Raw genomic sequence first — 10892 nt, 5'->3', positions numbered from 1 at the left:
GTGTCAACATCGCCTCAATGCAGAGAGAGGCATTACGCTATGTAAGACTGTAATTAGATTGTTGCTGGGATCCTTCAATCTGCTTTTTCATTTCCCCAAAGCTCAGCTTTGGAGAGCCTTTTGCCATGGGTGCCAGCCGCTGGGAGGGGGTCAGTGTGTAGAAAGACAAAGGACAGCCATAAAAGCCGCGGAAGGCAAATTTTATATTTACAGTCGGTAAGTTTATAAATATATATTACATTCTTACTATCTACAATACATTCTGCACGCAGACGGATTCGAGAGGGGGCAGCGGCAGCGTTATGAAACGGAACATCACGCGGGAAAGAATGAAAGAAATAAGAGGGGGTTACTGAAAGCAAAGGATTATCCTTGAAAAGGGGTGACAGTTTAATCACCCAGCCAGACAACGTCAGTAAAGTAGGGGAGAGAAGCAGGTAGCTGATGGCTGCTGGAATCTCAGTCTTAGAGCAAACGGACAGCACCTTAGTTTGGGGGAGAGTGCTGAGGTCGAGAGGGTGAACTGGTGGAATTTACACACTTGATCTCAGGAGAATTCAATTATATGCATAGAGACTGAGAGAGAGAGAGAGAAAGAGAGATAGAGGAAGCAGAGAGACAGGTTCAGAAAGACACAGGGACAGAGAAATAGAAACTGACCTTAGAACCCAACGCTCGAATAACCCAGCTCTCTGCCCCATAGGTGGTTACCTCAGGTCCCTCCATCCCTCCAAGGTGGAGAAGAAGCCTCCCATGCCCCCCCCCGACCCCCTGTGTGTGAATAGGCCAGGCTTCCTGCCCAACCCACCTCATCGCACACCCCGAGTCCCAACTCTCCCCGCCCTGTACCCTCCGTGTGGACACCCAGATTTATCTCATCAGCCTTGAGCAGCAGACTGGATGAGACCTTCCACAGCCGCATCACAGAAGAGCCCTCCCTCCTCGCTTTCCAGAAAAGCAAGGGGAAGGAGCATCCCTGGGTGCTGAATTCCTTGTGAGCGCTGCTGACCCTCAAAGACCAGCCTCTTCAAAGAAGGACACGTGTGAAGTTCGCCCAGTGGGGCTTCAGTGTAGAATGTCCCCTGGTGGTTGACACAGAGGCCACAGTGGAAGACAGGGAATGGGGACACTGCCCTCCACTGCCGAGCGGCCAATGACTTTTGGAAAGGTGGCGATGTGGGGCGTGGGGGGAGGAGGAGTACAAACGTGAACATAGTGAATTTGCTAAAAAAAAAAAAAAAAAATTTCTGGTTCTTCGAACCCAGTTGAAAGTCTACACCCAGGCTCCCTAGTTTACTAATAAAGGGATGCTCTGAACGGCTCAAGCGTTTTTGTTTGTTTGGGTGGTTGTTCTTGGCATCTAGTTACAAAGGTATTGGTGGTCTATTCGCCCTCTTGTTCCCTTTCAATCCTTGTCAGCGATTGCCTTGCTTTGCCCCAGGCTTTGGGAGATAACAACTCGAAACTCGAAACTCTTGCTTCCCAAGAGCTGCCTCTAGATGGCGCTAGACTCCACCTCTGCTTATACTCACAGCCAGATGTGCTGCCCGAGGTCCAGGGACACGCTTCCTCCCACCCATCCCCTTAAGCCCCCAACCTGAGTCTCATTTTTCTCCTGTGGTCCACAGCATTGAATATGTTAGCTGTGTGGCTTTGACAATATCCAAATTGCTTTGATCAAAGAAAGTGAGATGGCAAGAGAGGGATTGTTCTTTCCTGGAGGCTCTCTGAAGTTCAGTGATTCAGAACTCGTCTTTCCTCCAATTTAAAAATCTTGCCATGGAGGATAAACCCCTTAACATTGACAGAAACATTGGACCCTGGAATGTGGACCTCAATTCCAAGTCGGGGCCGCCCCAGGGGATCCAGGGTCATTTTCTGTGGCTCTGTGGATAGCGTCACCCTGATCTTGTCCTGTCTTTTTATTTCCCCACCGGGCACACCGTTGCCCCACATCCCCAAGTTGAAGGCCGAAAGGTGAGTGAGAACCAATGTCTGTGAAGGCCCGGCTTACACATCTTCCCGTAATCCTTCCATGTAGCCGCGTGACTCCTGGCATCCCCCAGGGTCCAGATCCTGGCAGACCCAGTTCATGGCACCCTCACTGCTGGTCGCTATGGAGTTCACGGTGGGGCATCTGTCATCCGTAGAGACGGTGGTGAAAGTGGTGAACTTCACTCTTTTCCTTTTTGAGGTGGGGGACGTTGGGGGCTCACTTTTCTGATCTGTCCCATCCATGAGTGTGGGTCCTGAAGGTTTGAACAGCTGTCCGTTGATGCTGTTTTGGGAGCTGGTGCTGAGGAGGTACTTACTCTCCTCGACATCCATGCCCCTGTCAATGGCAGTGATCTGCTCATCTTGGGAGGAAGCCAAGTTGATGTGATTCTCCAACAGTTCGGCCCGGTGGCTCAACCCGACCCAGTCATGGTACTGACTCATACCTTCTTGTTCTTCGAAGGGAACCTGTTTGTGCCTGTACTTCAATGCAAAGGTCACACAGTTTATTAGGAAGACCAAAATGGCCAGGCAGAAGACACCCAACAGGGCATACATCCCAATTTCCAAGTCGCTCAGCCCTTTGGAGGCCTGTGTGAGGTCATTCTCATCCATTTCCCCATAGCTTCTGGGCAGGTCCACCTGGGCTGGGAAGCTGGTGAGGTCAATGGAGATGGTCTGCAAATGGCTGTCATCATCCAAAAGGCTTTCCTGGCCGTGGTTCTTCTGGAAGGTGGACCTTTCCGTTGTAGAGCCCCTTCCTTCCATGAGGCCCACGGAAGAACTGCCGTAGTACCGTCCCTCTTGACTCCGCCATTCCTGCGAGGGTTTTTTGGGTCTTCTGTCACTGACATTATTATCCAGGTGACCTCCTGCCCCCATGTGTCTGCTGTCACTGGTGTTGGGATTGGCATCGTTTTGGCCAAACTTAACTTTGATGTTGGCTGTCCCCACAGCCAACACACTCTTCCGCTTGGATTTCTGGCATGATTCACAAATAACCATTTCGACCTTCACCAGGGCACCCTGTCCTTCGGCTTCAGCGGTGATTATAGGCCACTTGAATTTGGGGTCTTGGTGGATAGAGACCACCTTCTCATCCAGTGATGTGGCCATCAGGGAGAAGTCTTTCGCATCGTAAATATCCAAGGGGGTGACAGAGCCATCACTGAATTGGACCCAGCAACTGACGGCCGCTTCCTGTTGAAGAAAATAAGTAAGTTCATCAAAATGGGCCTCAAAGCTCACTGAATACAAAGTCTTAGTAAAAATAGACACTCTGTCGCAAAGATAATACTACAAGAACAAAGGGAAACCTTTTATGCAGTGTGGAAATAAGAGGCAAGAAATACTAAGGGTATGAAAGAAAATGAATTCTTGTAAAGATGTAGAAGCCAAAGAAAACTACAACAGCAAAATGACAATGATGAAACAGGACCAGGAATAACACTCTCTAATAAGATTTGCTTTCTTTCCTCAGGTGTTGAAAGAAAGATGGCTTCTTTCTGCGGTGCAAGATCTATTTCTGCATAGTAATAAACTGCATATCAAAGGAGATTTACCGGTTAGTGGGGTCATTTACAAATGTTACACATTTAAACGAAAAATATTTATTACGTTATTTTTAAGTTGCTTTAATACCGAGTCTCCGTGCATTACTCACAAAACCCCTAACCTAAACAAGGGTGCCCCAGATGGGCTGCGGGCTTTGGTTGTGTTGGTCCTGCTACATCAGCATCTAAGGATGGGTTTGTATTGGCTTGTGGACAGTCTTGGCTTGGAGGTGAAGAGTAAAACCAACCAGCCAGAGAGAGGGTTAGGGCTAGGGTTAGGGCTGGGGTTAGGAAGGGTTAGGAAGCTTTCTGTTGGGTGAATCTTTGTCTTCCCATCCACTCTCCAGCCCAACCACTTGGGGGAAATTGGGAGACCCAAAAGTAGCCAGGGTCAAGACTTGTGTCCATCTCAATCCCTTGTCTTTCTACTTTGTTGCTTTAGACCAGCTTTCCTTGGGACTAGTCTGTCCAGGGAGATGGTAATAGACAAGATAACCTCTAAGCCTTCAGTTTGAGTGAAGATGTCATTGGCCTTGACAGCGAACTGGGAGACCCATTGCTCCCTCCCTCCTCCTAGCTCCCGGAGAAGCTGTTCCACCCCAAACCCAGAAGGATGCACAGCCCTAAGAGGCTTGTGTTCCTGCCCACCTGGCCACAGCTGATTGGACCCATAGGACGGCTGCTGTCAGAGCCACTCACCTCTGCAGCTCTGAGCCAGCCGGCATCTCCCCCTCCAATTTGAAATAAGCAAGATGGGAGTGAAGCACTTAGTGGTGGGAAGATGAGTGGGAGCTCATATAAAACTGGAGAATGAAGCCCCACTTTGGAGCAACCCACGATGGATTGGATGTAGGCAAATGTCTGGGCACAGCATTTATTTAATGAGATAATGGACATGAGACCCCCCCAGTTTCCCCAAGTTCTTATAGCTGGGGTCTAAGAGGGTCCCACTATGCTTGTAATAAATCCTGTGTTATTTAAACTTGCTTGAGGGGATTTCTCTTTCTTGCAACCAAAGAGCCACTGACCACGACAGAAGTTAAGTTTTCCTGGTGGAGTCTGGTCTTTGGAACTGAGAAGGGAGCTTCTCACGTATGACTGGTGGTCTCTGCTCCTCCTTCAGCACAGCCAGTAAATACTGACCTTGTTAGCCATCGGCTTGGGCTGGCTGCTAAGTGGAAAATGCCTCCAAGACACAGGGCAGAAGCCACTGGATGTGACCTTGGTTTACCTGGGCCTTCTGATTGGCTGTGAAATTGCAGCAGGAAATTCAAATGCACATTGGATTTCTTGAAACTGAAATGTCGGAGCCAAGTTGCAGGCAGGGACTAAGCTCCATCCAAAGCAAGCACGGAGCAGACCTCAGGGTCACGTGCCTAGCTCTGCATGTTGGAAATGGATTAGCTCTGTGGCCTTATTCTGTCTTATCGCTTCCTTAACTCCTAACTGGCAGTCACCTGATTTGATCGCCCCAGGAAGACAGGAAGAAGCCTCGGGTTATTTCTCCTTTGCTATCTGTAACTTGCATCCTGGCTGGCATCATGCCCTGTGAAAAGGGAGGTTTGTCTTTGGCAAGAATTCGTATCCGTTATTGAGACCATCCACTTTCAAGTGCTTTCTAATCCAAACCCCTGCACGCAAAGACCACAGTGAAAGGGCAAGGGATTAGCTAACACCTGGCAGGGGAGCCTTCAGTGATGGGTACGGGCTGGGAAAATGGTAAGGCTCTGTGTGTCCAGGGGCGGGTCCAGCCTAGCCCACCTTCCTGCCCATAGTCACAGCCTCAGCAGGTGCAAGAGGGGGCCCAGATGGTAACGTACCTGCCGAGGGGAGAGCTTCCAGGAAGCGCTCCTGACCAGTAAGGAAAGCTGCCCGAAAACCCCCTACGTGGGCTGCAGGCCTTCTGGCATCCCCACAGGAGGACGGTCCTGTCTCATGGGGCGCAGAGAATCAGTAGCCTGAGACCACCGTCCTTGGGCATTAAACAAGGCTCACCAAAGTCTCCATCCAGTTTCTTTCTAAGAAATAAAGTTTCTCCATCTCGGATGAGGGAGGAGATCAGATGACATTTCCAAGTGCCCTTCCAACATTCCTCTGTTTGGAAACCATCGTATCAACACACAAACATGCACCACACGATACACACCACAACACGTACACATACACAACACACACTACACACAACACACATACATAACACAAACACACATATGCACAGCACACACACATACACACAACACACACACTCTATTAGCGCACACTGGTTTCCAATAAAGAGAAAGAAGGCCATGACTGATGTCACCACTGGCTTGTTACTTCTGCTTTGAGCTAAACGACAAATGTGGAAGCATCTCCTCCAATCTCCTTCCGACCCCCAGACCCGTTACCCCATTTTTTTGAGCAGGGACTTAGCAGAAGGCTGTGGACCCCTCCTTGGAGTCTGTTCCCGCCCTCGCTTTCACGCCACTGCTCGGGGAGGTCAGCGGGGTCCAGAGCCAGGACCGCCTGGGTGGGGAGAAGCAGCACAGGTGACGCACGAAGGGGCGCGAGGAGACCGCGTCCAGCCTCTCTGCTCCTGGTGCCTGTAATCCTTCACTCCTGGCAACCTTGCTGTCTGGCATCTCCGTTCGGGGGGGCTAGGAGGCCTGAGGCTGAGCAGCTGCCCCTTCACAACGCCTTTCCAGACTGCGGAGCACCCGATGTGCAAGCCCACTCTTCTGCGGGACCCCTCCACCCCAATCAGTGATTCCACCACACGGGCAACATGATCTACGCGTGACCTCACCCCACTGTGCGACCTCACCTGACGTGTGACCTGCTCAGGGCGGAAGCCCACCCAGTGAACGACCCCACTGACATGTGACCCAACCCCACCACGTGACCCCAAGAAATATGGGATTCCCCCGCTGGTGTGGGCCCCACCTGCTGTGTAACCGCACCTGGTGTGTGACCTCACCTGGTGTGTGACCTCACCTGATGTGTGGCCTCACCTGGTGAGTGACCCCACCTGCTGTGTAACCGCACCTGGTGTGTGACCTCACCTGATGTGTGACCTCACCTGGGTGTGACCTCAGCTGATGAGTGACCTCACCTGGTGTGTGACCTCACCTAATGAGTGACTTTACCTGGTGTGTGACCCCCCCCATGTGTAACCCCCCCTGGATATATCACCCCACCTGGTGTGTGACCTCACCTGGTGTGACCCGCCTGCTGTGTGAGCCCCCTGACATGTGACCCCTTCCCACGGTGCCCCATCCCCACCCCACACCTGTCTGGGCCTTTGCAGAAGTTCCTGAGCCACCGCGGTGGCGAAGATGGCTCTGTTGCTCCCAGGGCTGAGCTGCAGGGAGAGAGACAGCCCTGCCACCAGCTGCACCCCGAGGTCTGTGATCGTCACCTTCTCGTCCAGCACAGTGATGGTCTTCTCGGCCAAGATGGCATCTGACAGAGGCGACAGGATCTGAAAGGCAGAACCGACATAGGAAGGAAAAGCTCTCTGTGGTTCCAGAAATCCCCCCGATGGTGTAAACGATGCGCCGTGCAGGGGGTGGATAGAGACACACAGAGCCAGAGGAGCCGGAAAGAGCAAAAACGGGTCTTTCCCACTCATGCCTTCTTCTAAAAGATACAGCTTGCTTGTGAAAATATAGTCATTTTTTAAGTAACAGCAAGATGGTATCAAGGAGTGGATGGGGTAGGACCTGGCATCCCACCTCCAGCATCAAATAAACTCCATTGCCTACCATGCACTGCCCTCAGACCTTGAGAGGAAGAATTAACATATTCACTCATTTCAGCACTAACTTTACGATTCTTCTAACAGCATGGATCATTTCTACTATTACTTAGTGCATATTCTGTTTAAAATCATTTTATGTAAATAATTTGTTTAGTGCATATTACTTAGTGCATATTTTGTTAAAATTATTTTATGTAACTAATTTGTTTAAAAAAGCTTCATAGCGTCATAGAAAAACGGTTTCAATGTGCTAGCTATATATTTCTATATTTCTCTCTTCTACACATGATCACCAATGACCAGTTACACTCAAAGAAGAGACGGTCGGTCCATGTACCACCTAAAGCATCCTGTGTGTCACCGGGAGCTCGCACTCTACACTTTGGGGAACACTGAGCAGTGACAGTTGCATTTTGGAATATCAGCTTGCGTCCTCTGATAAACTCAGCAGCGAGTCCTACCCTTGACGCCGATGTCCCAAAGTCTCATTTGTCTCTGGACACCTGTGATGCCCTGGGGAATGAAGCTTCCGTTCAATTTAGACCCTGAAGAGGAAATCCTGCTTTGGAAGATTGTCTGTGGAAGCACCTCTGCTCTCCCCGTCCCTCATCCAAGTTACAAAGAGCTGATTTAGACTCCCCTCTATGAATCCTTAACCTTCTGGGTGAAACAGGTTTCATTCTCCCTTCCCCAGCTTTTTTTGATGTATTTCTCTTTTCAAGGTGCTGGTGATATTTATGAAGATGTATCTCAAGATAGTTTTCCCTGGATTCATTAAATTCCTTTATCAAAGCCCCATATTTCTATTCAAATACCTTCTTCAGTTTCTAAGTCTGGTTAGGACAACTTGAATGGTGCTGGGTATGAAACATGGGTCCCCAGAAGAAAGTGGCCAAATGAATTTATAACTCAGGAGGACTCAGTGGGCATAAATAAGAGGGAAAAACGAAGGGTCTCAGGAGCAGATGCCCCACTAGGACAATTTTCATGTTTCACACATGGGAAGCTGGCCCATTCACACTCATTGATTTTCACAGAAATACCTGATTTCTGAACAGTGTTTTATTGCGTCTTTGTATTTAAATGATCATTTTGAGTGGTCAGTGTCAAGTTGTCGTCTTGGTTCCAGTTTCCAGATATCAGCATCACTTTAGCCCATGGATCAACTTTAATTTAGATCTTTCAAGCAAAAGTCAACTGTGAAGATTACAAGCGCTTGTCTATGGGGCAGATATGTTTTGTTTGACATAACACTTCAAAATGGGATGAATGGCCATCCTTAAAAAACAGAGGATTTCGTATGAAAGATAGATTTCTAGCTATTCTGGAAAAGTTGCAGCATCTCTCCACACTGGGCTCCCATTTCCTCTTGGCACCTTTTGGAGATGAGTAGCAGCCTCCCTTTGCCACACTCCTCACCACTCCCTATTGTCCTCCTAACACTTAGGGCCCAAATCAGTCATCCTCTTTCACCTGATGCCCTGGCTGCTTTCTTCACAGAGGGTACCTTCACAGCTTTTAGAGAGCATTGGAGCATGTGACTCCTGAGTCCCAGTTCAAAGTAATTTACTTTCCCCCTTGAATAAAATGATCTCTTTTATTTTTATTTTTTTCCAGTGGCTAAATTATTTTATTAAGTTAAGTACGTCATTTGCAAATGGTTTCATATGAAAACTTAAAAGCAAAGTTATAAAACATTTTTAATAAACAGTACAGAATTAACAACAAAATTACATTTTCTTGATTATACAAATAAAAACATTTTGTTTCTGATAGACTGTCTGACAATTTTATAATGTATTCTCCAACTGACAGCTGCAATATTCTATTTTAATGAGACGTCTCAGGGTTAATTCAATCATTTGATAATAATGGGTTCAAAAATGATCTCTCTTAAATATCAGCCCATTTTCCAGAATGTTTTAAATCTTCTACAATCTAATATAGTTTCACTTTTAACTGCTTTAGAAACCTCACTGTTTGGCTAATAGGATGATCACCTCTTCTATAAATGGGGCAGTCACTGAGGAACAATATTTGCTCTCAGACAGGAGGTAAGTAACTCCCAAGTGACCTCCCAGAACCGTGTCTTGTGAAGGTGTTTGTTTCAAAGCTCTCATGTTGCATACTGGTTCACCCCATCCACTCCTAGCAGTAGGTGCTTACAAGACCAGTGGAATCATAATAACTCTGTTGCTTCCTTCAGTACATTTCTGAGATGCTCCAGGTTTCGTCATGTGGCAGGCTGGGACCTGGTGGAGACAGCTGAGCTTCATGGCGGGATGGGAAGCTTTTCGGTGATGATGGTCAGTGAGGTGGAGCGACCAAGTGAGAAGCTGCTGGCCACACCCATGATTCTGATGAGCTCAGCCCACCCCAAGAGCTTTTTAAAAAATATTTTTAAATTACAAAAATTTTATTTTATATTGGGGTATGGTTGATTTACAATGTTGTGTTAGTTTCAGGTGTACAACAATGTGATTCAGCTATACATGTACATGTATCTGTTCTTTTTCAGATTCTTTTCCCATATAGGATATTACAGAGTAATGAGTAGAGTTCCCTGTGCTATACAGTAGGTCCTTGTTGGTATATGCTAATTTCAAACTCCTAATTTATCCCTCCCCAGACCTTTCCCCTTTAGCAACCATAAGTTTGTTTTCTATGTCTGTGAGGCTGTTTCTGTTTTGTTTTTTTTTTTTTAAAGTTAATACTGTTTTTTTTTTTTTAAGGTTTTATTTATTTATTTATTTATTTATGGCTGTGTTGGGTCTTCGTTTCTGTGCGAGGGCTTTCTCTAGTTGTGGCAAGCGGGGGCCACTCTTCATCGCGGTGCGTGGGCCTCTCACTATCGCGGCCTCTCTCGTTGCGGAGCACAGGCTCCAGACGCGCAGGCTCAGTAATTGTGGCTCACGGGCCCAGTTGCTCCGCGGCACGTGGGATCTTCCCAGACCAGGGCTCGAACCCGTGTCCCCTGCATTGGCAGGCGGATTCTCAACCACTGCACCACCAGGGAAGCCCTGTTTTGTTTTGTTTTTTCTTCTGTTTCTGTTTTGTAACAGTTCATTTGTATCATATAAGGTTTATCATATGATATTTGTCTTGCTCTGTCTGACTTACTTCACTTAGTATGATCATCTCTAGGTCCATCCATGTTGCTGCAAAGCATTTCATTCTTTTTTTAATGGCTGAATAGTATTCCATTGTATATATATATACCACATCTTCTTCATCCATTCATCCATCGATGGACATTCAGGTTGATTCCATGTCTCAGCTGTTGTAAATGGTGCTGCAGTGAACATTGGGGTGCATGTATCTTTTTGAATTCGAGTTTTTGTCTTTTCCAGATATACGCCCAGGAGTGGGATTGCTGGATCATATAGTAGCTTTATTTTTAGAGCTCTTGTCCCAAGATGGTAACATCCACCATGTCTTAGAGACAAATAATGTCTTGGAGTTTCAAACATGACCCATCCTGAGAAGCCAGTCCATCATTATACCCTTTCTGTTGTTTATTTGACAGCTTCTTTCAGTCTGTTCACTCTGAAAATGGATACTGTCAAATACAGCTACCGTATGATCCAGGGATACCACTCCTGGGC

The 10892-nt window shown here is 47.6% G+C and overlaps 1 protein-coding gene across 1 annotated transcript in view; it reads right to left on the bottom strand.

Annotated features, from left to right (window-relative positions):
* Positions 1-1333: 1333 nt before the first annotated feature.
* The window catches only part of TMEM132D (transmembrane protein 132D), a 679411-nt gene continuing 669852 nt past the window's right edge, over positions 1334-10892 (bottom strand). Inside the window, exons 8-9 of the mRNA XM_036874801.1 lie at positions 6817-7008; positions 1334-3195 (exon numbers count right to left, since the gene is read on the bottom strand). Coding sequence (XP_036730696.1) covers positions 2011-3195; positions 6817-7008 — 1377 coding nt within the window. The 3' untranslated portion in view covers positions 1334-2010. The remainder of the gene's footprint in view (positions 3196-6816; positions 7009-10892) is intronic.

This window comes from Balaenoptera musculus, chromosome 14 (assembly GCF_009873245.2).
Source record: "Balaenoptera musculus isolate JJ_BM4_2016_0621 chromosome 14, mBalMus1.pri.v3, whole genome shotgun sequence".
In the NCBI taxonomy this organism is placed as follows: Eukaryota; Metazoa; Chordata; class Mammalia; order Artiodactyla; family Balaenopteridae; genus Balaenoptera; species Balaenoptera musculus.
The sequence above is the reverse complement of the archived record's forward strand: the minus strand, read 5'-3'. Positions and strand labels throughout refer to the sequence as shown.